Raw genomic sequence first — 26,721 nt, 5'->3', positions numbered from 1 at the left:
CACTATGTTTTGTTTCTGCTTTCAGCAAAGCCTTTTGTTCTATGCAAACAGAAGTGGTTCTCTTTAAACAAAATTTAACACCTGCAATGAAGACTTGTATTTATTAGGGGCCTGGCACAGGAAGATAGCTAGCTGCCAATTTAACTTTAGGTTATAAATGTACTTAAAAGCCATCTTATCTTATACAACCATTACTGTTACAGTATTCAGAGTGAAACAATATTTGTAGATGCTAATTATGGTACAACAGGGGCTCCTCTTACCTCTGCCTCTACTTTCCAAAAGCATAAGGAGCATTATACTGTACACCTTTGTACTAAAAGAATGATTGTTCCATATTTTCTCAGAGGTGGAGATGATAAATTAGCCATCTGCAAGTAGGGAAATGGAAGGAACACTAAATTTAGTGTACCGTATTAAACTAGGTTGATTTTGTAGCGATGTCTTTTCTCGCTACTTTGTTCTGTTCCAAATTCTCAAATACCACAAAGATGTGTGGTATTTTAAGTAACTTGAGAAAGGGCTTAGACTAGAAAACAATGCTTATTTGCACAAAGTGAGATGTTTCTGGTGGACTGGTAAACTAAGTCTCACATTCAGAAACAGCATATTGATTTATATGGCACATGATTGTGCCCATCCTGCAAAGGTACTCAGTCAACATTAGAGAAAGCCCCTAGCTGGGCCACAATACTGAACTCAGTTGCTTTCAGTAGAGCCACGCTAGTGGCTTTTCTTTCAGAGTAGTCAAGTTAAAACTACCTAGAAACACATGGTTAAGAAGAAACAAGTGATTGTTTCTTGACTTACTGAAAACTGCCTATACAAATATTCCTAGCTAAGGCTGTTGTCATACTATTGAGTACAGAGCTAGTGGAAGTAAAGTTACCTTGTTGAATTTCTCTCACTCTAGCTTGAGAGATGAGCTTTTTAAATTTTGGCCTAATCCATATATTGGAATCTATTATGGATATCCAGATTTGCCACTAATCAAGCAATGTGTTAGGGCAAAGCAGAACTGTAGTTACTTATATCATCACTTTTTGTTCAGTAATTCCTCTAGCTTTTAGAGTAGTTCTCAAACAGCATCTGTTGGTAGTGGTCTATAAATAAGTAGCAGGTCAGAAAAAAAAACAACCCTGGAGGCCTACAAAAGTTGCTGGACACTGCAGTTGCTCCTATTACCACAAATGTCAATCAAAAGAGGGCGAAATGTCCACAAAACCCTCTTGTAATTCAAATGTGGTTTACTTTAAACAAATCTTAAGTTACAGGACTCTAAATAAACCAGGAGTTCTCAAACAGTCACACGCTTTCAGCTGGAGCTCTTTAAAAGAAAAAGTCAATGAAGCCTTTTATTAATAAATGAAGCCTATTTTATTACTTTAATGGTAAAAAAAAGTTCAGCACAGCTGTTGCATTTAAAAAAGTGAAACTACATTAAGTACTATGTTTCTAGTTCAGTAAACAGATGAACCTGATGTCCTTTAATGACATAATAGTTGAGCATTGTACAGTACATCTTATGAAGACCCGTAAATTAAAGAACTACTTTTTAAAATTTAGTGATTACAAAAATTCAGCATTCACAGCTTTAACTTCTTTTTCCTGCCTCGACCATCAGGAGTACCATCCATTTTACGCTTTTGTGCCTGTAAGATATAGACATATGGGTCATTACTTTATTCTCCCTAAAATTTGCTCACCATAACAAAAATACCCACCTATTTGGAGATTAAACATTACACACTATTAAAAATGGGTTCAAGTTAACTCTTTGCTTGGCTAGTGTCCATGGAGCACAGCCATTTGTTTTACCCGCATGTTCTATTTCGAATAGTTAGACAACCCTTATTTTGCAAGGACATTAAACTGTTCAGATAACCCTGGTCAATTTCCAGTATAGCTGAGAGCTCTGAGGCTTTCTTTCCTCTACTTAGCAGAAAAAGCTATGGACTTTACATAACATGCATACTTATTTTTTCCAGCAGTGAATACCCAATATATTAACTGGGTTGAACAGTGAGTATTAGCCATAGAATATGCTTTAGGCTCTATCTCCCTACTCAAGTGGTTGAAGGCAGCAGTTGATTATTTAAAATAAGTGAATCTTATTAGGGATAAGAGACCTACAGCTCTTTAAGGTGGAATCAGTTTGTCATGGCAGGTCAGCAAAAGTTGAATAGCTGTAGAACCACCTTTAGGTACGTGAACAAAATTAACACTGTCACACTTACAGAAGGGTGAATACTGAAGGTCAGAATTATCTTGTTGAACTAAACCCTAGATAGGACTTTCAAATGTAATGTATGGGTTCTTCCACTCATGGCAGATATCTGCCAATCAAATCTTCACCATATTTTTGCATAAGCTACAGTGAGGTGGCTAAATCAATTTGAAAACAATGCAAAAATAATGGCAAAGAACATTTTCACTTGCATTTCTTAGCACAGAACCGTTAAGTTAAAATGGCACTTTCTTTCTTAGCATCCGCTTCCTGAGAGTCTAATTCATTTCAAGTTTAAAATACAGCAAAGCCCTGCAAACCACATATAAACACAGGAAAATGAGCCTGGATTTTATTCTGTTTTATGAATCAGTAAAACTGTCAATCACGTTTTGATTGCAGGATCTATTGCCACTGATGCAAGAAATTAAAAGCTCTCTGTTTTTCAGATCTCAGGTTGTTTCTCCAGGTCTGTAGTTAGAAAGCTAAGATTTTCAAACCCAAGTGCCCAAAATAAAAAGCTACCCTCTCTGAAAAAAATCAATTCACTTATTTAGGTGCAAAAGTAGGGCTTTAGGAACCTAGCTTCAAGGCACACTGGTTTGTAAAATGTGATAAGTAGATGGATCCTTAGAATGACCCTTTAGGAACCACTTTTGAGAAGCCACACTATTTTCCGGACACATGCTAAGTACCCAATACTTTTCAGACACCCAGAGATGCAGCCTATAACTAGGTAATTTTCTTCACCAAAGCATTTGAACGTAGATTTAAGATGCATTTAAAAAAAAAAAAACTCACTGAAGAAGGCTTTGGTCCACGTTTCTTCTTCTCTGCCTTCTCCTTTTCTTCCAATTCCATGTTTTCTCTTTCAATCAAAGTAATTAAGGTATTACATCTCCTCTGTAGCTCCTAAGGTACACACAAGATAGCCATTTGATTACTCCACCTATATAGTACCCATCTTCAAACAAATGGTTTTTCACATTAATTGTACACTTGGAGGGGGGAAGAGGGGAGGTAGATTGTAAAATTTTATAAACACGCAAATTCAAGACCTTAACAACTAAAATAGCACTACTTATGCCAGTGTTTTAAGACTTCTGTGTTTAACAGTGCAGTCTTGAGTAATTCTTTAACATTTAATCCAGTCTCAAAACAACACACACACACACCCCCACCACAAGGTTTGAATGAAGCCTATAGTGAAGGCAACAACTCCCATTTATTCCAAAATTACCTCTTTGCTGGTTTAAAACCAAACCCTTTCAATATTAAGTGTTTATGCTTTAATTTTCAGCTTTGACATTAAAGATCCTATATTCTAAAGAGACATTTTTGTACCATACTAGTCTATATTCAAGTCTCAAAACATGTGCAGTAATGAGTTTGTTTTACACAGTTCTACAATCAAAACTATTAGTAAGATTAAAAAGGAATCAGGATTAAGTTACAGATGCTGCATACAGCATCCAAAAGCCTAAACTTTTCGTCTATTTTCAATTGTGAAAACATTTTATATACATGTACACACATAGCTCATCACATGCTGATGAGCTTTGCAGCCATTTGATCAGCGAATTCATCATGCACTCAGACTACCTCACTTGCCCTCTGCCCACTACTTCCTGTGTTTCAAAGGCCATTAAAAACCCTGCCATGAAAATGTTCTCTCCCTCTTATAGTTTGTGTACACACAGTTTTAAAAATAGAATTGACAAATAAACATTATGTAGATGAGACTGTCTTGTGAATTAAAATAATGAACAAATGGATCCAAACCAACACATACCATTGCAGTTCTGGACTTGAGGAACCAGTCAAATCTGAACTGGGGAGAGTTTCGAATACACTGTCTTAATTCATCATAAACATTCTCTTTATCAAATCCTAACTTGTGAAGCATACAGATTAGAAAGCGATCCTCCTCCTCTGTATAATTCTTCCCTTTGTTAGTACCATATGATATTCTCAACTGGTGGAAAGGCGCTTTGTATCTGCCAATCTAAGGGAAAGACAATATTTACGTACATAAAATTAAGAAACAACATAGATTAGAGACTAATGTTTCATATCAGCTTCGGATCACATGCAACAGACATGCAGTCGATACTAAAAATTAATACATAATTTAAACAGTCCATGTAAAAATAAGTCAAGTAGTTGAATCCAACTTGTGCAAGGGACAAATTCAGGTGATAAATTTACTAGTTTAAATGTTTCAATAGCAGCACAGGTAGCTGATCCAGACAAGTTTGGTGAATATTAATATTTTCTGACCAGCTGTAAGGGTTTGAGTCCTGACACCACTGTCATATTTGCAAAATTGATAGTCAGATCCCACTAGCAGTTCAACAGTAGTTTTATATTAACCCAGTTGCTGAACAGTAGATAATTCTTATTAAACCCTGTTACAATTAAAAGCTCTGAATATCAGTGCAGGTTAATGTCAAATTCATTAACTGTCTAGAAACTACCTCTGCACAAAGTAAATGTTACTTAAGAACTGTGTATTTTACTTGATGATCATTTTACCCCATGTTGCACCCACACAGATGAAAGTAAAGTACTGTGACTCAATTATATTCTGACGGGGCGGGGGGGGGAGAGGGTGTGTCAGGGGTCGTCAGAATTCCTCCTCTACATAAAATGAGTTTGGCTAAATACTTTGGAAGAGCTGTAAAAGCAACAAAGAATCCTGTGGCACCTTATAGACTAACAGACGTTTTGCAGCATGAGCTTTCGTGGGTGAATACCCACTTCTTCGGATGCAAGTGGAAGAGCTAGATTTTTTCAAATTTTTGTTTTTCACATCTCCCAAATGTGTGCTAAATATTCAGAGATTACACAGGATGAACAATTCATATTGTGAAACCACAAAGCGGTAAATTAACTAGCAACAGATTAAACCATAAAAACACCCAGTTTGAAATATTATGGATATCAGCCAAAGCAGGAAGAGATTAGCAAGTTATATGTAAGTATATGGACAGCAAAGGATGAGACCAGGGAGACAGTTGCTGGCAGTGAGAATAGTGTTGCTTTATCTCCCTACCCTTTTATACATCGTCTCCAAACATATGACTAGTGCAGATCTCACCCCTATAAAGACTGGTAGCTAGAATTAGATCATGTTTAGCCCAAAAGATATAGGACAATAAAAGGAGGAAAAAAATCACAGCAAATACCTTTGTGTCAAGTGCTTTTTTTATACTAATCCGCCTCTGAATTCTAGCTTCTCCTCTTTCAATCTGAGCCATGATCTTCTCTATGTCCTGGAGTTCATTGCATCTTTCCCAGAACACAGCTAAAAGTGTAAAAAAACACCCACCACTTGTTAGTCTCTTCTCAGACGTCTTAAGTGTACACAAATGACTCAAACACCTTTATATGGTAAACACCTGTTAAAATGTTATTCACTTGTGGTTTCCTTTAGTGAGACACTAATTCCTACTCCTACATAATAGTGATAGCCATGGCACTACTGCTGATATAGCCTCAAACTTTACAGAATAAAGAAGCCCCATCTGCTGAAACTAAGCTTTGCTTTAAAATCATCCTTTTCCATTTCCTTAAGTGTATGTCTACACTGAAATAAATGCCCATGGCTGGCCCATGTCAGCCAACGCAGGCTCTGGGGCTGTTTAACAGCAGTGTATATATTTGGGAGCAGGCTAGAGGTCAGGCTCTGGAGCCTGCAAGGGGGGAGGGTGCCTGAGCCTAAACTTCTACACCGCAGTTCAACAGCCCCACAGCCCAAGTCAGCTGACATGAGCTAACCACAGGTGTTTAACTGCAGTGTAGACATACCCTAAGCCAGTGGCTCTCAATCTTTCCAGACAAGGTACCCCTTTTAGGAGTCTGATTTGTCTTCCGTATTCCAAGATTCACCTCACTTAAACTATTTGCTTACAAAATCAGACAAAAATACAAGTGTCATAGCACACTATTACTGAAAAATTCCTTACTTTCTCATTTTTACTATACAATTATAAAACAAAACAATTGTAATATAAATAATATACTTACATTTCAGTAGAATACATGAGCCTTGTCTGAATCCCTGCCACCCAGGGCTGAAACCCACCCCCTAATGCCGGCCCTGCTAATCCCATCCTGTGACCCCGTCCTGAGGACTACAACCCCCATGTTGAGAAACATTGCTCTAGATGAGTTGAGTACCCCTGGAAAACCTTTGAGTACCCCCAGGGGGTTACGTACCTGAGGTTAAGAACCACTGCCCTAAGCCACATAAAATACCATTCTGAGAGGTAGGGACAGAAAAATGGAGAAGGCCATTAACTCTAGATCTAGCACCCAATTATCTATCAGATATGGATGATGATGGTGACCGATACACTGACATACTAAAATAAAATATTTAAACACCTGGTTCATTACTTCTCAAAGAAACTTTGAAGTGCTTTACAAACATAGGCAAATAGTCCCATTTTATAAGAATGGGGCTGTAACATTACTTGGTCAAGATTACACAAATAGTCCCTTCTCCTTCTGGTCCCTGCCTCACCTCACTCCCACCTCCCCGGGGTCCCTCCTTTGAGAGCTCTCTATACAGTTTGGGTCACCACACTTGCTCCCAACCACAGCCCCACTACTTGGTATGCTCTCCTCCCAGATCCCCACATCTATCATGCCTCTATTCTCCTACCAACTGAAGCTTGCAAACATGTATATCAATGTTTAAAAACCTTGTTAGATGGGAAGTGAGAAGCAGGTCAGAGTGAACCCCTGGTTCACCCAAGCAGAGTCAGTCAGATGATCCACAGGCAATGCATTGCTGTGGAGCTCCACTGTCTAGCCCACTTCTTCCCCAAAGCCAGGAAAACATGACAGGTGGGACAAACTAAAGGGTAATCTAGGCTGTTTCATTAGACTGGCCTCCCTACCTGGTCATGAACAGGAACATCAGCACTTCCATGCCTTCCCCCATTTGCATACCATGCAAAAGCCTTATATACGTAGGCGACAGTGGGGAAGTGATAGAACATGGAGTGCTTTCTGTGCACACAAGACACACTTGTCCCTCCAGTTTCTTTAAGTCATAACCCAAATACAGCATGAGTTCCATTCTGGCACAGCTTGTCAGATATGTCAAAATGGGACTCCTCTCTGGCAAACCTGATGTCTGCCAGAAGATGACGATCTCCCCAAAGTGGGGCGCACAGCTCTGTGCCTGAGGTCTCTCTTCATCCGCAAGTCTACTTCCCACCATGTCCAAAGCCAGTATTACTAAAGAGGGGGTTGGTCAGAGAGAGAAGAGAAGAGAACTGCAGCTGAAGGTGCCACAGGGGCAGGCCAATCCACTCCACTCTAGGACTGGATCATCTTCCAACAAGCCTCCTGTGGTTCATCAGAGCAGAATGAGGAGCTGTCCTGATTGGACAGATCTGAACAAGTAGTATCCCCCCATTCCAAATTAAAAGAGAAAAAGCATTTCTCTTCAGTTCCCCCCACGTCATTCATTAGAGTGAACATTCACAACAACAAAGGAAAAGAGAAAAATTGTGTCTAACAGGAAAGTGGAGGTGGGACAGGGAGCCCGTTTGCCTAGTCCAGTTACTTGCTCAGAGTAGGTAGAGGGGACAGGGAGTCAGCAGATGCTCTCCTACTCAGCACTGCTGGCCAGTTATGGCTATAGAAGCTTATGGGCAATCTCTGCAGAAAAGTCCTATTGCTACACACTCCCTCAGATACATCGGACCAGGATTCTCCCCCCACCCACAGGGCACAGCTGCCTCTGCCCAGGAGTTGCAACTCAACACCCCATTGCTACTAATACGAGGTAGACTAGGACTGAGGCAAGAAGGATGAAGGGCTGATGTCTAAAACTGTTGGAGACTGGGGGCCAGACTTATAAAAGTATTTAAGCGAAAGATGCAGACAAGTGCCTAGGTACCCAACTCTCCTTTATTTCAATCTCAGTGCAGCTTTAAACTACTGAGTGGCTATACGTGACTAAATAACCCATGTCCTTTTCCAACATCATATCAATTATTTCACCATGTCTTAGAGCCATTATCTAAACTTCTCAAAAGCAAAAAAAAAAAAAATAAATAAAGTTTTCCAGTTTGAAATGCCTGTAAAGTGCCAAACTACATCAGGTACCATCCATTACAAGTTAGTTATATGTTCACATAATTCAAGGAGAAAATTACCTGAATACTCAATGACTTCCTCTGGGGTTTTTCCTTCAACTTCACGAGCTATATTTTCAATATCATCACGGCCCCATTTTTCATTAGCTTTGATGAACTGGTTAAAATCTCTCTTATTCCAGTTAGTAAATCCCTGGAAAGCAATAAGCAGCAATAGAGACATCTTTTAGTTAACTGTGTTGGGTTTTCTTCATTTAAAAAACAAACCAAGATATTAATTTCAATATAAATGCTAAAGACACACATACAAGACTCTAGGTGCCTTAGCACAATGCCTCTCAACTTTTCCAGACTACTGTACCCCTTTCAGAAGTCTGATTGGTCTTGTGTACACCACATTTCACTTCACTTAAACTATTTGCTTACAAAATCAGACATAAAAAAACTGCTTACTTTCTTTTATTTACCATATAATTATAAATCAATTGGAATATAAATATTCTATTTACATTTCAGTCTATAGTATATAGAGCAGAATAAAAAGTAATTGTCTGTATGAAATTTTAGTTTGTACTGACTTTGCTTGCCTGTCGTAAAACTAGGCAAATATCTAGATGAGTTGATGTACCCCGGAAGACCTCTGCATACCCCAGGAGTAAATGTACTGGTTGCAAATCACTGTCTTAGCATAACAACAAAACACAGCAGCATTAAAATCTGTTCTTTACCGGTACAGTTTGTTTCATGCTAATGTGAAAACATTTTCTCCACCTGAGCAGAGGGGAAGAGAGGTTACTTCCCACCCCTCAATACTGTTGCATAGGAAGATCCCAAATTGCCTCTCTCTCCAGTCCCAAATCCATTTTTCTTTTTCCATTTAAAGGTCCTAATTAATCAAACACTCCCCCCCCCCCGCCCCACCTTCAAAGGTTTTCTCCTTATAAAGGCATCCTGGAAATTCTTTGAAGGGAATAAGCTCCCTCCTCAGAAGCTGATACTCTTAATAGCTCCATCGGTCATAGATAGCAGAACCACAAAATACATGTTAAAAATCATCTAGCATGACCCAGTCCATTTTGCAAGAATAGTCTCTACATCTCTCCCATGCACAAATGCTTTTGCCCTAACAGAAAGATTAGCTCTAGGTTTGAACTGGTGGGCTTCTGCCTACCCCTATACAGCAAAGAATGCTTAAATAAATGTCAGTAGTAAACATCCTTGATGAGGATACTAAACTGGCTTATAAAAAAAAATACTCCGATATTCCCCAACGGCTACCAGATTATAGTTGAGTACCAAAATTGGTCGTTTTGAGTTTAAAGCATTTTTTTTTTAAGAGGTGGAAAAAACAACAATGGTAAATAAAAGTTAAAATAATATTCAGCCAGCCACATCATTTTAGAGACAGCTCACTTGATTTGTTACTTGAAAAACTAGTATCAGAACATTAGAGAAGCTGAATTAATATCTGCTTAGTTATTTATCCTCCATTCTGTATCTAGTTTATTTCCTTCTCAGAGTAGAACTTTATTAGTACCAAATTTCCCCTCTTCGTCTGTTGCCTCGTGATAGTTTGGGGAATCTGTCTATGTAAAACTGATGAATTCTGATTGATTAATTAATTCAGTGTACAACTAACCCTTAGTGCATATTAAAATCAACTGTTGCTGACACAAACCATGTCATGTCACAAAGCAGCTACAGGACAACAAATAAGTTGTTAACATGGAATGACTTTACTGAGGCAATCCAACAGACATGCTAAAGAGACTGACCAAGTGAAGGAAATTTGTTATTCCAGGTTGTCTGCAGGGAGGTAGTTGGGGCAATAGAAATTCCCCAACAGAACAGAACAAAGGAAGAGGTGCTCACAGTTGCTGATAAAAGGCACATGTTCTCTGAGCTAGACAAACCATTTTACTATTGGACCTGAACAGGTGAGAGAGAGCTTGAAGGCTTAGCAGGAGAGAAGGATCTGGGTACTCAATGAACTGGCCTAAAAAGAACTCTTAGAGTGGTGAGGACAATGGAGGGAAGGTTATTGCATGTGTTTGTAAGTCTCTATACTTCCCCTACGCAAGGGAGTGAGAGTGAGTGTGCACGCGCGCGTCGAGTGCACGTTTAAGGCGGCTTTGCAAACCTCCAAGTTCTTGGAGGTTGTCTGGGAAAGGATGTGCTTAAGCTACTGGGGGTAGGGGTCAGCATTGATCTTCTGGCCTAGGGCAGCTGAACTGCAGAGTCTGAGAAGGGATACTAGGGAGAGCCAGAGGCAAGAGGTAGAGCCCTGATGCTGTTCAGACACAGTAGGCTTAGATGCCCACAGAATCCAGTGTTTGGATCCAAATACAGTAGCATGGTGAGTGTCCAGCAGGGGAAGCTCAACAAGGCCTGTGACACTTTGGAGCTAATTTCTCCTAGTCTCATTCTGGTTTGTATCAGAATATCTGTTGAAGAGAAAGATGCTAGAACCAGATTCACAATCGCAGTTCAAGAACCAGTGGTCTATTCCACTGAGTCAACAGGCTTTTCCTATATCAATCTAGAAGATAAAGCAAATGAAGGTACAGCTGGAGGTTATTTTAAGAGAATGACCATACCTGTGTTAGTAGTTTCTCCTTTTCTTCTAATTCTTCATCATTTAGGGGATCAGCTTCATCAATTTTAAGCTGTTCTTCCTTTTGTGCTTGGGCTGCATTTGGCAAGTCTGGATTACGAGGTACCTGAGAGAGAAATTTCATCAGCTTTTACATTTCAGTTTCACAGAAGTTAACCAGAACTCTCCAGATAAGAGCTGATTATTTTTTCAGCATGCAAAACAGTACTCCATCTGAATTATGAGTGACAAAACAGCACACACAGTGTCACCACCATTAAAATATTTTGAATTGCGTAATTAAAGTTTCTCAAGACAGAAGAGAACATGCTGTGTAAGATCAGTTTTAATACCTTGTACCCAATAGTTTTTCTGTAATACAGAATCTCTTTTTCTAGTAGTTCAAACAAACGTGGAGGGAAGAACTGGAAATCTTGAACATTAGGCTGTTTTGGAGGTCGTGGAGCCTAAAGAAAACCAAAGATATACTTTACATTTAATTCACTTTCAAGTTTAGTATCTTTCGCTTATAGTTAAATTCATTCAGAAACCCCAGCTGCTTAACCTAGGCTAACCCTAAAGAACAGAGCTTGCTGATTATAGAAGCCTCTATTATCTTTTGAAAGGTAAGACTAATTCACTTTTGTGTCTATGTTTATTTGCTTTAACCTTGTAAATAACTCTAATTTCCTTTACATATTTAATAAGTCTTCATATGGTTTACTATAGGATTGGCTACAAGTGTTGTATTTGATGAGAGACCTAAAGCATAATCGACCTGGGGTAAGTGACTGGTCCTTTGGGATTAGGAGTAATTTAAATATTGCTGTGAATTTTGGTGTAAGGGGCCATATATCACAGAGACATGCTCACCTGTGTGGGATGACAGACTTTGAGACTCCCTTTTAAGGCTGTTAAAGTGCTTTAGGACTCTGAAGTTGGTGGGTGAAATCTAAGTTTTAACTATCAACAATTTGGGGTTTGTGCCATGGTTTTTAACAATTTGGTACTCATGCTCTTGTGCACAGTTAGGAGCATCACACTGTCACAGCAAAACACTACTTCAGAATACTGTATGAGGAAAGTTGCTGTTCATATTGTGGAAAGAAGGATAACACTGCACATCAAATGTAATTTGGGTTGTTTTTTTAAGAAGTTAGAAACCAGGTGAATAATAAAACATTTTAAGTAGGACCACTGGGAAGGCCAAAGAATTGCTTGAGAAAAAGTTGATTTAAGATAAATCTACTTAGTTATTTAGTATCTAATTCTAGACTTCTCACCCTCTCTTGTCCTTATCTTTCACCACCTGATTGAAAGATGATATTCTCCTTTTAATCTTCCTCTCCCTCCATGAGCCCTATTTTGATAGTCCTTTGAACACTCCAGTTTGCATCTTTAAAACGCCTTTATATACACCATTCATTTATTTTACAAAAATTTTCCACTGATGGAAATTTACAGAAGTGTACAAATTGATTTATAGTTGGAAACAAGTTAAGATAAGTCTGTCTTTTGTACATTTCATTCATTTTCTGGTTTAAAGTAAGTCAACTCACTTTCGGTGCTTTCGGTTCACTGACACGAAGAGCTTCCCTGAAGTAAGCATCAACAGCATAGTTGGCTTTTCTTTCTCGTTTAGGTGGCTCAATCCATTCTGTGAACGCCATCTATAAGATTAAAGAAATAAATTAAAGGGACCTCAAGTTCTATAAGGTATTTTATACAAAGTATACATTTTACACAAAACTAGAACTAAACTACCTGGAACAATAATAGCCTTCCACAAATTTAACAAGCAAGGAACCCTCGTATTATGTATCACATGTTCACCAAACCAGTAACATGCAGTAAGTGTATACAAATACTACCAGTGAATTCTTCCAAAACAAATCCAGATATTACCTTTTGTTTCTCTCTATAATCTTCGCCTTCAAAGTTGTATACACTGGACTCTGTATCCATTGTAAAATTTCTAAGTGAACTTTCACCCATCTTTGAGAGTTTCTCATTCATTTCTGCAGTCTGGAAAAAAGTTATCAATGAGTAATACTTTTCAAAAAAGCTCCTCCTTATTCATGATCTCACACTCCAAAAATGACTTACTAGTACGGCTCTTAATGCCAAAACACACACTCCTGATCTACTATGTAAATTTCAGTCTGAAAATTTTTAATTGCATTTGTAATGTTATTCAAATTATCCATAGTAGTAACACATCTCCGGTTTCTTTAATTTGCACCTCACCTTCTTTGCACCTCTTTCCAAAATACCATCGATATCATCATCAGTAATCTCACTCTCCTTTGAAGCAAACACATGTGTAGCTCCATGTCGAATCATCTGCAGCATTTCATCTTTTCCTATTTTATTCAGATTTTGATCCACCAGTCTTCCTGAAGATAAAAATATTGGAGGACAATACCTTATTGCAGAGTTTAGTGATTTTAGGCCAATCACTTGGATGTGTCAGGAACAGAAAGAACACTTCCTTTCCCTCCTTGTTTATTGTGTTTGTCACAGGCCATTCATAAGTCAGTCACAAGAACTATTTTCAACATTTAAATTTTTTTTTGTTTTTGTTTTCCTGACAGAAATCTAGATAGTTAAGCAAGGACTGATTCTTGCTTAGTAATACAAATTAATGACGTCCATTCAAAAACAGACTCTGGATTTTAAGTCTTCCATGTAGCCTTTCATTCCTGGCCAGCATTTTCACAATTTCAAGTCCACACCTCCTTGTGAACATGACAGCAATAGCTATGGTACTTTTTAAAAATAACTGACTTCAAGCTAGACTAACGAAAAAGCTAGCCCTTGAGCTTCAGCTTTGGCCCCCCTGCCGAGAACGGTGAAGCTCAGGGTTTGGCCCCCACACCCAGGACAGTGGGGCTTGGGCAAGCTCATGCTTCGGTCCCCCCCCCTCCCCTCCGTCCTAGGGGTCATGAAGTAATTTTTGTTGTCAGAAGGGGGTCGTGGTGCAAGGAAGTTTGAAAACCCCTGAGTTAGGCTAATGTACAGAGTTACATCATCCTTACTCTTTTATTCCATTACTCTAAAACTAGACACAGAAGTGAAACTTTATTATTACACTTCTTTCTTTAAAGCGTTTTCACTTTTTACATTTCTATTTAAATATACTCATTCTTAGCCATCTGGGATGCCTTAATCATTCCATAATGCAGTAACAAGTGTTATGCTGAAAGACTGCCACACAAGAAAAAAAAAACTTAAGAAATTTATCATTCCCTTCCATCCTAAGGATATGACATCCTGACCCCACTGAAGTTAATGGCAAAACTCCAACTGACTTCAATGGGGTCAAAATTTTACCCAGAATTTCATGTGAAAAAAAGGGGAGTGGCAAAGGCGAGAAATAGCAAAGTACAAAGGTAGAAAAGCTGTCTCAATACACTTGCCTTGTTGAATGACTATGGAATCCAAACGAAGTTTCATTTCTGCTCTTTCCACTATTCTTTCCTCCACAGTGTTGTCTGTGATAAATCTGAACACTCTAACAGTTTTTGTCTGGCCAATTCTGTGTGCTCGGTCCTATGCAGAAAATTGTGAAATACTCACGTCATTCAGCACAGCATGGTAAAGTGTTTGTATTGAAATATAAATACATTTGTATTGAAATATAAATACATACAACTATTGCTTGAATTTAAATCAGTTTTAAATCACCATACTAGTTTGTGAAATAAAAAACCCTGTACATTTCAGATTAAAATCCTTACATAAATCCAGTTGACATGGCCGCTCAAAAAAGTTTTTATTGGCACTAAGCTTAGTTAATGAGGTCTCTTGCACAGAGAACAGTACACTTTGCTTAAGATTCTTGTCTAAAAGACATGGTGCATATTTTAACAGGTATTTCACAGATATTAAGGCCAAAAGAATCAGAATAGATCTAGTCTGACATTATAAACTCAGAAAATTTCACCCATTTATCCCTATGCTGAGTTTAACTTGTGTTCAACTAAAGCATCTTCCAGAGAGACTTTGCTTTCAAGTCTTATCTTGAAGATAGTTTTTTTAACAGTGCTGGTTCAAAAGATGAAACTGTCTCATTTTCAACTGGAATTTGTCAGGCTTTAACTTCCATCTGTTGGTTCTTGTTACGCCTGTGTGTCTTTTTTTGAACAACCTTTATTAAGCATATCAGAAAATATCTGCAGTCTGGCTGAAATCCTCATATTTTCAACATGCTAATGTGCACAAAGAGATCTGGTTTGTACATATTTTATAATTTATACCTTTAATATGAAAGTTTTAAAAATATTAGCTCTCTTGTTTTGTAATGTGTAAGTCAATACATTGTTCTCTCCATAAGATCAAAGACTGATGCGCAACATTTTTGGATGTAAAGATTAAGCATGTGCACCCTTATAATGCAAGTTAGTAACAGAAAAGATGATTCAACTCAAGAGATGATAGTGAAGTGATTACTCCAATGTCTTAAAATGACAGATTAAGGCTTTAAGTTTTAGGCCAAATTTGACCTAACTGCTATGTCCTTTTGAATGTCAACTACTCTTGGAGCATAGAAATCAGTCTTAATTTTAAAAAAGACTGCACTATTGAATTAAAGTATATACAGACTTAAACCCTGGGCACTATGAAATGCACATATACACATTTGTATGGCAGTTTTGTAAGAAAAAACTAGTTTATATACAATGATATCTCTGTCTTGGAATTCTTACCATAGCTTGAAGATCTACTTGTGGATTCCAGTCTGAATCGTAGAGAATTACGACATCAGCAGTAGCCAGATTGATTCCAAGACCACCGGCACGCGTGCTCAACATAAACACAAACTTGGAGCTGTCAGGTTCATTATATGCATTAATAGAATCCTGCAGAAATAAAGTAGTCAGTGCAACTGTATATTTGAATACACAATTTTATTTAATTTTGTTTTAATTTTTAACACTCACTTGTCTCTCATCATGAGGTGTTTGTCCATCTAATCTACAATACTCATAATTTCGCCACATACAGTAATCTTCCAAGATGTCTAGTACTCTTGTCATCTGACTAAAGATTAGTACCCGTGAGCCTATTAGAGGTAAAAAGTAAAATTGTTCAACAAATAGCTAAGAATTTTATATAACCTAGTTTGGGGGAGGCGGTTTACTCTTAAAACATAAGATTGTAAGAACAAGATGATGACTGGTAAAAATTAATCAATATGAGCATCTAGTTAGAATACATTTCTTTCAAAATTTGAGAAACTGAAACTGACACCTGAAAAATATTACTAAGAATGTAATTTTTAAAAATCTAATCTAGATTAAGAAAAAGGTATTAAAAACTGACATTTAAAGTTCTAAAAAACAAACAGTTATCTTCTTGTAACTGTTGTTCTACAAGACGTCCATTGTTCACATCCATTCCAATCAGGTGTGCGTGCATCACATCCACAATCGTTGGCAAGTTTTCCCTTAACACCACCCATTGGGTTAGCCATGGAGCCCCCTGGAGTGGTGTCTTTATGGCACTCAACATATGATCCTGCCAACCCAATCCCCGTTCAGTTCCTTCTTGCCGGCTACTCTGATAGAGGAGGAAGGAGGGTGAATATTGGAATGGACATGAACAACGCATCTTGAAGAAGTTACAAGAAGGTGAGTAACCATTTTTTCTTCAAGTGCTTGTTCACGTCAATTCCAATCAGGTGACTCCCAAGCTCTACCCCTGAAGGTGAGGTCAGAGTCAAGGAACCACTGATTGGAGCACCACTCTGCCGAAGGCTGCATCGTCTCTGGCATGATGGGTGATAGCGTAGTGAGAGGTGAACGCAGGCACCGATGACTAAGTAGCTGCTCTGCAGATCTCCTGTACCGGGACTTGGGCCAGAAATGCCTCTGAAGAAGCTTGAGCTCTTGTGGAGTGTGCCGTAATAGGCAGAGCTGGGGCCTCGGCCAGCTCATAGCATGTATGGATACAGTCTGAGATCCAAGACAAAAATACACTGAAAAGAGATCGGGAGTCTTTTCATCCGATTTGCAACTGCCATGAATAGTTGGTTCAATTTTCTGAATGGCTTAGTGCACTCGATATAGAATGCCAATGCCCTCTGAACGTCCACTGAATGAAGCCATTGTTCCTGGGCACTGATGTGAGGCTTGGGATAAAAGGCGGGCAGGAAGATATCTTGGGTGGTATGAAAATGAGACACCACCTTGGGAAGCATCAGAGGGGTAGCCGTGTTAGTCTGGATCTGTAAAAGCAGCAAAAAAAAAAAAAAAAAGAGTCCTGTGGCACCTTATAGACTAGTTTTGGAGCATGAGCTTTCGTGGGTGAATACCCACTTCGTCGGATGCACGTAGTGGAAATTTCCAGGGGCAGGTATATATATGCAAGCAAGAAGCAGGCTGGAGATAACGAGGTTAGTTCAATCAGGGAGGATGAGGCCCTCTTCTAGCAGTTGAGGTGTGAAAACCAAGGGAGGAGAAACTGGTTTTGTAGTTGGCAAGCGATTCACAGTCTTTGTTTAATCCTGAGCTGATGGTGTCAAATCTGCAGATAAACTGAAGCTCAGCAGTTTCTCTTTGAAGTCTGGTCCTGAAGTTTTTTTGCTGCAGGATGGCCACCTTAAGATCTGCTATTGTGTGGCCAGGGAGGTTGAAGTGTTCTCCTACAGGTTTTTGTATATTGCCATTCCTAATATCTGATTTGTGTCCATTTATCCTTTTCCGTAGAGACTGTCCAGTTTGGCCGATGTACATAGCAGTGGGGCATTGCTGGCATATGATGGCGTATATTACATTGGTGGACGTGCAGGTGAATGAACCGGTGATGGTGCGGCAGAGCTGGTTAGATCCTGTGATGGTGTCGCTGGTGTAGATATGTGGGCAGAGTTGGCATCGAGATTTGTTGCATGGATTGGTTCCTGAGTTAGAGTTACTATGGTGCAGTGTGCAGTTACTGGTGAGAATATGCTTCAGGTTGGCAGGTTGTCTGTGGGCGAGGACTGGCCTGCCACCCAAGGCCTGTGAAAGTGACCTTGGGAAGAAAAGCCGGGTGAGGCCTGAGTTGCACCTTGAAGACCGTGTAAGGTGGATCAGAAGTTAGTGCCTTCAGCTCATAGACCCTCCTAGCTGATGTGATAGTGACCAGTAAGGCCACCTTCCAAGACAAATAGAGCAAAGAGTAAGTTGCCAATCACTAAGGCCTGGTCTACACTGGGGTGTTTGATCTAAGGTACGCAACTTCAACTACGCAAATAGCGTAGCTGAAGTTGAAGTACCTTAGTTCGAATTACTTACCTGTCCTCACGGCGCGGGATCGACGTCCGTGGCTCCCCCGTCCGCCGTTCGCGGTGGTGGAGTTCCGGAGTCGACGGGAGAGCGTTCGGAGTTCGATATATCGCGTCTAGATGAGACGCGATATATCGAACTCCGAGAAATCGATTGCTACACGCCGATATGGCAGGCAGTGAAGACGTACCCTAAGGGGGGGGGAGGGGGGGAGAGAGAGAGAGAGAGAGAATGAGCCTGGATAATAGGCTCAGACTCCAAGGTCAGAAAGGACCATTATGATCCTCTAGTCTGAACTCCTACACAATGCAGGCCACAGATTCTCACCCACCCACTCCTGTAATAAAACCCTGACCTATGCCTGAGCTATTGAAGTCCTCAACTTGTGGTTTAAAGACTTCAAGGTGCAGAGAATCCTCCAGCAAGTGACCCATGCCCCACGCTGCAGAGGAAGGCGAAAAACCCCCAGGGCCTCTGCCAATCTGCCCTGGAGGAAAATTCCTTCCCAACCCTAAATATGGCAATCAGCTAAACCCTGAACATGTGGGCAAGACTCACCAGCCAGACACCCAGGAATACCAGGGTACCAGGTTAAGGTCCCATACAGGTACTGGCTGACGAACATGTAGGTATAACTTTTCCAGCCCCTTCAAGAAACACCCCACCATGGGATTGGCAAATATGGAACAGCCAGATGCTCCCAGGTGGAAGGCTGAGATGGCCGCGAGATGTACTTTAATAGAGGACTTATTGTTTCAGGTGTAGGAAGTACTCTAAGATGAACGGAACTAATGCCTGTAAGGGAGGTATACGATGCTCCTCGCACCAGCATGGGAACCTTTTCCACTTGGCTAGATAAGTGACCAGGGTGGATGGTTTCCTGCTACCAAGAAGGACATTCCTGACAGGACTTGAGCTTTCAGACCATGAGATGGAGGGACTGGGTGGGTGAAAGCGACCATGGTCCTGTGTGATTAGTTCGGGGCAGAGTGTTAGAGCTATTAGGTCGTCCACTGATGGCTCCAAATGCCTAGTGTACCAGTGCTGATGGGGCCACACTGGAGCAAGGAGGATTACCTTCGCTTTGTCTCTGCGGATCTTGAGTTGGCATACCCTGTGCACAAGAAGAACCAGCAGGAAGGCATACATGAAGTGGTCTCCCCAGGGTAGTAGGAATGTGTCCAAGAGAGAGCCCGAGCTGTGGTTCTGAAAGGAGCAGAACATCGGGCATTTCCTGTTGTTCCTGGTGGCAAACAGGTCAACTTGGGGAAATCCCCACCTTTGGAAGATGGAGTGTATGATATCCAGTTGGATGGACCACTCGTGATTGCAGAACGAGCTGCTGAGGTGGTGCGCTAGTTCGTTCTGCACTCCTGGAAGATAGGGCGCCTCCAGGTGCATGGAGTGGGCTACGCAGAACTCCCAAAGTTGAAGGGCTTCTTGACACAGGGGAGAGGAACACGCTCCCCCCTCTGCTTGTTTATGTAAAACATGGCAGTGGTGTTAGCTGTCATCACTGCCACGCACTGGCCTTGTAGTATGAACTGGAACGCTTGGCATGCCAATCGCACTGCTCTGAGTTCCCTCATACTGATGTGAAGAGAGCTCGTTTTGCAACCACAGCCCCTGCGTCTGGCAGTCGCCCAGGTGTGCCCCCCAACCCAACGATGATGTGTCCCTTATTAGGGTCAAGGTGGGCTGTTGAAAGGAACTCCCTCGCACACTGTATGGAGGTCAAGCCACCATTGGAGGGACTGGAGTACTTGTTGTGGCAACATAAGTATTGAGTCCAGCCTGTCGCGCCACGGGTGATATACAGAAGTGAGCCATGCTTGGAGTGGCCTGTATCTGGCATGCCTGACACGTAAGTGCTGGCTGCCATGTGGCCAAGAAGCACCAGGCAACCCCACTCCGTAGTGGCCAGGTACTGCATGAGGCTCTGAATTATGCCTGCTAAGGAAAGCTTGTTGACGAGCTATCCTCAGCTGCAGGCCCCTAGTTAGTTGAATAGGCCTTCCTTCTGAATAATTCTAACTGTTTTGACTCCTTTGACTTCAGAATCAGCCCTTGTCTCTCTCTCTCTCATTAACCACAGTGACCGCCAGGGAACATGGCTGCAGATGAGAAAACAAGTACTCATATCCCTTGGACAGGACAAAGTACTTGCATTCGACGCCTCTTGCTGGAGGGTGGGAAGGGAGGGGGAAGAAGAGAATGGATGCTGGGGTCTGTCAGAGCGTTTTTACATTGCTCTGTACAGTTTTAATCAGGGTCAGAGCAATCCTGGAGGGGCCCTCCGGTGTTAGGATATCAACCATAGGGTCCTCAGATTCAGTAACCTCTTCCGCCTGCAACCCCATGTTGCGGGCGATCCTGTGCAGGAGGTCCTGGTGTGCCCTATGGTCTATTGGTGGAGGTCCAGAAGCCCAGGCCCCTGCCATTACCTCATCATGTGACACTAGGGGTGGCACAGCGTCATCTTAAACTCTCTGGCCTCCTCCTGTTCGATATCTGAGCCCTGTGGGCTGACACTCATTGCAGCAACAGAAGTCTGGGCCGCAATCGGTGTTGTTGCAGTGGCAACCTCTGTGATGACCTGGGCCGCCTGCTCATAGGAAGTAGATGTCTCCGATCCTTTAGGGGCTGGGCGATCCCTAGGTGGTTGGCATGCTCTAGTATCGGAGACAACCAAACAAAAGCCCCTGGAGAACAAACCCTGGGCCTGATAATAAGCCCAGGGGGTCCAAAAGGGTCATTGCGGCTCAGGCTGCCAGTGCGGAGGCCAAGCAACAGGTGCCTTTCTCCTACATCTGTAGGAACAGCGTCCACTGTGGCGGGAGTAGAACGATTCCGCATCTAAGTCCAACAACCCCGATCTGGACAACCATGGCAGCACTGACCAGTATTGCACAGGGGATCGGTGCAGACATCCCCGCATTGGGGATTGGTGCCGAGAGCTGGGCACCAGAGATCACTGCCTCTAACACACTGCTGGCGATCGGTGCCACTGATCTGGATTGCCTGGGTGGTCCTGAGATGGCCTGGGTGATGGCGAGCAGGAGCAGTGCCGAGGAGAACACTGCATCATAGCTGGCTTCCCTCTAGATGGCGCTGGGCATGGAGGTACAGGGGGACTTGCCCCTGACCACCAGGGGTTGTGGTGCCATCAGTTCTATCAACTCCCTGTCAGCTTTGAAAGTGTCTGGGATGGAGGGTAACCCCAATTCCTCCACTTGGCACTGCCTGTCCAGGGAGTCACTGGGCGCCAGACTCAATGCCCCCCCCCAGGGAACCAAAGTCAACGGTGCCCACTCTTGACCCTTGGGTGCAGAGTCCTCCTTCCCAGGACGCACTGCTGATGCACCCGGAGGCTCAGAAACTTCGACCTTGGTGAGCGGCCTCTGTCACTTTCCTTCCACTTGTGTGGTTCTGGCGAGTGGGAATGGTGCCGGACAGTCCACCGTGCTGGAGAACGGTGCCTTATTGTGCACCAAGACCAGAGTGCTGCACAACGATTTGCTCAGAGGTGGGTTGAGGATGGAGAGCAGACTCCATCAAAAGCTGTTTGAGATGGAAGTCACGCTCTTTTTTTGTCCTGGGTAGAAAGGACCTGCAGATTTTGCACCTGTCTGTTTGGTGCTTACTGCACGTCCAACACCGTTGAAACACTTGGCCCCAAGGGAAGGAAATGGGTAAGGTGGAACACCCTAGTCCCTAACCAAAAGTATAACTCTAAACTACGCTAAACTAAGAACTGAAACCTATGCTAAAACTATAGATCTAACTAACGAGCTAAGGGAAGCACTTGTGAGGCAAGTGAACGCTGTTCCAATGACCGTCACAGGCAGTAAGAAGGAACTGAAGGGGCGGGGCGCGGGGGTCAGGTCGGCAGGACTATATATTGAGCACCATAAAGGCACCACTCCAAGGGGCTCCACAGCTGACCCAACAGGTGCTGCTAAGGGAAAAAACTTTCAGACGATCATGCATGCCACACATGTACACCTGATTGGAATTGATGTGAACAAGCACTGGACGAAGAACCTCATTTAATATGGAACTTTTAGATGAATAGCAGAAATACATATATAATGCTGACCTGCGAAAGTCAAATATTGCTATTCAATATTTTACTCAATGAATAATCATAACATTATAGACATATCAATATTCTTTACAAATTCTTCATCCTTAGTGTGAAAATGATATTGATCCTTTACTGCAAGTTATATACAAGGACAACTGAAGACACAAAGGCACACACCAAATAAGGATTTCAATAGAAACCACCACCAATTCACCTTTTCATTAAAAAAGTGTAATTAAAATCAAGCCACTCCCCCCATACCCTTGTGCAAATACTGGAAAATTAAAATTTAAAATGAACTAAGCAATTTGGGATATTAAAGCATTTAACAAGTATGATGATTTAAACACATTTTTTAAATAAATCATTTAAAAGGCAAGCACCCAGTTGACTGACTTACCAAGACCAGCATTCAAGAAGGTGTTCTACTGCAACACAACTGCAAACTCCCTAGCCTGTTTATGGTGTTCATAAATGGCAAAAAAAATTGCCACTATTATTTCTTTCACATTCAGAAAGTCATGACACTTACCCTTTACACTGGATAAGTACCTAAAGGCAACTGTCACATGACAGCTGAAACTGACACAGCATATAGCAACAAGCCTCATAAGCAAAAATGCCAACACTATAATTTTGATTTGTTAACTCCTATCTCAGGTCTTATAATGGCATCCATCACTATAGTTCTGAATATCTCCCAAGGGATAAAGCAGAAATACAGGTCAATGGGCTACGCCTAGGTTTACTTTGTATTGCCTATGGCTGTTCTTTCTTTTTTAAGGTCTTCCCTTGCTCCTAAGTTTTCTACTGTCTCCTCCTTTACTGTGCTTAGGTCTGTCTGTAATAACACTAACTGAATTAGTAAGTTTTACACTTTGTTCTGAAGGAAGTAATATTTGCGGTGAATTTGATCTCCTGCGGTAATGAATTCCAGAGCCTTTCCCCTGTTGCCAAGAAAGCATAGTTTCCTCACTTTCACAGGCTTCCTCTTAAGTTGAGTTTCATATGTCCTGAGGAATGTTGCCATTAAGGGAGACTGACATGCTCCAAGGTACCTTGGAACAATTCCATAGAGGGCCTTGAAGGTTAACACCAAGGTTTTGAATATGATCTGGTATCTTATAGAGAGCCAGTATAGTTAGCAGCACTCCACAGTTATGTGCATTTGACAGCTGTTGCTGAAAAAAACAGGTTACTACATTCGGGACCAAATGAAGCTTCAGTGGTCCCCACTTAGCTGAAGAACAGATTTCAAAGTCCTGATCCAGATCTATAAAACCTTTAATGGATTGTGATCCAATTACCTACAAGGCCACCCCAGCCTCCACAACCTCTATGATCTACAGAGAAAATACATCTGGAGATTAAATTCCATCTGTTAAAATCAAGTGAATCACACAAGCAATCAGACAAATGATTCAAACAAATCAGGAAAGAAATATGAGTCATACCTTGTTCTTTCAACTTTGGTAGCAATTTGTCCAATACCACCATTTTGCCACTGTTGGTAACCAAATGCATATCTGTTGTGTAAGGTGGACCAGGTTCTGCTCCATCAAAGAGGTAAGGATGATTGCAACATTTTCGCAATTGCATCAGGATGTTCAACAGTCTCATTTTGTCCAGCTTCCCAGCAGAGTTCAATATATCTATATCCTTCATTAAGATTCGTGTATACCTAAATTGAAAGTGATACTTCAATTATGTAAAGGCCCGCTTTTATTGTACAAGTTATAAAGTAAGAACTCAAAAGCAGACCCTCCCACATTCCATAAGAAAAGCTAACTGATGATTGCATAAACAGCAACTTAGCCATTAGGTAAAGCTATCGCAAGGAAACATGTATTGAATTCCTTCCAGCTGGTTGCATCATAAGCAATTAAATCAGGTTCTGCACAATATAACAGCATTTTTCTGCAGAAGTTGTAGTTTAATTAGTTCAGTTGTAAGCAGCAGATTTCTAGTCAGCTTTAACAGTAGTACAGACAAGTGCCTGAATTACTTACCATTCTCTTTGCATTTTGCTTAGACCCACATAAATTTTAACTTCCTTCTTTGGAGGCAAACTCTTTTCTACATCAGCTTTAATACGGCGAAGGAGAAATGGCCTTAGCACCTGGAGAAGATTAAATGTTTAGGCTGAGTTTCAAATAAAGCAAGAAATTGAAGTCTTTCATGTTTCTTATTTCCTAGACAAGCAAGAGCTATCAATAAAATAGAGAAGATTCACTGAAAACTAATCCACTGGTATTTTAAAGCCATGTTTCGTTGTTCCTCCTAGAGTTTCAAACTCCAGACCATAACTGGGTCCTCTGGAAAAATGATTAACACATACACAGCTATCTTCCAGAGGAACACATTTGAGTTTCTTCTGAAGAATTCAAACCAGACCATCTTGAAGAGACACAAGGGGAAAAGGAAGAAGTACTAGCATGGCTAGTACCAGTATTGCTATGGTCCAAATGCCTCCCCTCTGTTTTTGTTATCAAGCATGGCGAACAGTTATAGATAACCAAGCTGCATGAGGATGCCCCAAAAATCAAAGTGGCATCACCGATATGAAAAGCTGCTGGAGATGGGCAAAAATGAGCATGGTCATCAAGCCATAACTCTCTAAGAGATGATCTCACAAGAATCTTGCTTTGCCCCCCACCACTCCCACTGAGTGGTATGAGTTATCTGTGCCAGACAAGATGAGTAGGAGCACCTTACACTTCTGAATTTTCTTCAAATTTTAGTTTTTCTGGTACTTTCAATGTATACGATTCAAGTTGGAAAAAGATTTAGATTAATCAGTTTCAGTTTCTTTATGGTCAGTTTCATATTTTGTTTTCTCATGCACTTACATTACAAATCAAAATGGGTGAAATTTTTTTTGTCAAAACTGTTTTGACAGAAAATTGAATTTCCAATTAAATAAAATGTTTCACAAGTGTCTGTTTTCCACAGAAAATTGCTTGCTTGCCAAAAATAAAATACTTCAATTCAGATATGCCCCCACAGTGCCTCATACTACCTATAGTTTGGTTGTCTAATGTCCCCATTCTCCTCTAAAGGCTGAGCTCCCTAGCTGGAGGTCATGTCCCATGCTGCATCGCCTACCCTCATCAAAAGGGGAGACTGATGCACCATGGGAGAGTTAGTAAGAACAGAGAGCCAGGCCTACAGAGGAGAACAGGATCATAAGAATATGGGAGTAAGAATGTGGGAGTTGTGCTTTGAACATATACAATGCTAAGGACCTGATTTTTCAGAATCATAGGGATCTCAAATTGTGCACCCAGAATTACCAGACACTTGACTTTAATCTCTCTGTGCCTTAGTTCCTCATCTGCAAAATGTGGCTAATACTCCCTCATATCACAGGGATGTTGTGAAAATACATTTACCATATTTATGAAGCACTCATATACTATAGAGAAAAGTGCCATACAAAAGCCAGAGGAAATTAATACATTCTGTCTTCAGAACAGGGGTTTAAGACTGTTCCGTAAATAAGGCATGGGGCTACATATCTGAACAGTGACAAGGCAACAAACTATTAAATAGCTGCTCAAATTAGCACCATCCATCCTGTACACAGAATGAGGCAGGGGTCCCATGGGAAAAAACAGTATGTGATCTTCTAACTAAAGACCGTATCACAATGCATATGCACAAGGGAACTAAATTAAAGTTGTACAGACAACCTTAATTCAAGCATTTCCTAATATGAATGCTTGACTTTGCAACCTTAATAATATTCTTTTAACATAGGGGAGAGGAGGTTGAACACACACACAATACCTGTTTATATTGGAATTTGCATACCTTTTTCAAAACCTAAGATCTGGGCTTAAAGCTATTCAACCAGGCCTATTTAAGAATTATATACAGCCTTTGCATCACTGAAGTCAGGATGCAATTATTCTGCAAAATAGTCTGAAAGTATAGTATTCTTTTTGGAATAAGAGTATTTTCCTTAATGTTCTATGAGCAAAGACATCAGAAAAATCTTTGGAACAATAGGACTGGCTAACACTCATTCAACATTATATGAACGTGACATATACAAAACAAAAACAAAAAAAACCCACTTACCATGTGGAGACGTTCCACCAGCTTTTGATCTCCAAGACAGTTATTTGTATCAAACCATGAATCGAAGTCCTATATTAATAAAATGTTTTAAATATAGAAATCGCTTTATTACACCAAGAAAGTTAATCTACTGCAATAATAAAGAAAGTAGCTCACCACATGACCGTTACAAATTCCATTTAAATTTCACCATGTAAGTATATTGATATGTAATCAGCTTACTATTATAAGCACATTTATACTAGGTACGACTGAATCCCCCCTAAGAGGTTGTACAGCTTTAACTATGTCAGTATCTAGTCAGATATGGTTATAGCAGTACAAAAACTGTATAAATCACCCTTAAG

The 26,721-nt window shown here is 40.8% G+C and overlaps 1 protein-coding gene across 2 annotated transcripts in view; it reads right to left on the bottom strand.

The window, feature by feature from the left end:
- Positions 1-1,353: 1,353 nt before the first annotated feature.
- Positions 1,354-26,721, bottom strand: part of SMARCA5 (SWI/SNF related, matrix associated, actin dependent regulator of chromatin, subfamily a, member 5) — a 48,030-nt gene continuing 22,662 nt past the window's right edge. For both annotated transcript variants that reach the window (XM_039539812.1, XM_039539813.1), the window contains exons 9-24: positions 26,375-26,443; positions 24,301-24,410; positions 23,746-23,972; positions 15,880-16,001; positions 15,646-15,798; positions 14,356-14,488; positions 13,184-13,332; positions 12,842-12,961; positions 12,496-12,606; positions 11,290-11,403; positions 10,941-11,063; positions 8,404-8,536; positions 5,416-5,534; positions 4,020-4,232; positions 3,029-3,139; positions 1,354-1,652 (exon numbers count right to left, since the gene is read on the bottom strand). In XM_039539812.1, the coding sequence (XP_039395746.1) occupies positions 1,587-1,652; positions 3,029-3,139; positions 4,020-4,232; positions 5,416-5,534; positions 8,404-8,536; positions 10,941-11,063; positions 11,290-11,403; positions 12,496-12,606; positions 12,842-12,961; positions 13,184-13,332; positions 14,356-14,488; positions 15,646-15,798; positions 15,880-16,001; positions 23,746-23,972; positions 24,301-24,410; positions 26,375-26,443 (2,073 nt within the window). In that variant the 3' untranslated portion in view covers positions 1,354-1,586. The remainder of the gene's footprint in view (positions 1,653-3,028; positions 3,140-4,019; positions 4,233-5,415; positions 5,535-8,403; positions 8,537-10,940; positions 11,064-11,289; positions 11,404-12,495; positions 12,607-12,841; positions 12,962-13,183; positions 13,333-14,355; positions 14,489-15,645; positions 15,799-15,879; positions 16,002-23,745; positions 23,973-24,300; positions 24,411-26,374; positions 26,444-26,721) is intronic.

The sequence above is a fragment of the Mauremys reevesii genome, linkage group 5 (assembly GCF_016161935.1).
Source record: "Mauremys reevesii isolate NIE-2019 linkage group 5, ASM1616193v1, whole genome shotgun sequence".
Lineage (NCBI taxonomy): Eukaryota > Metazoa > Chordata > Testudines > Geoemydidae > Mauremys > Mauremys reevesii.
This window is presented reverse-complemented; position numbering and strand designations above follow the sequence as displayed.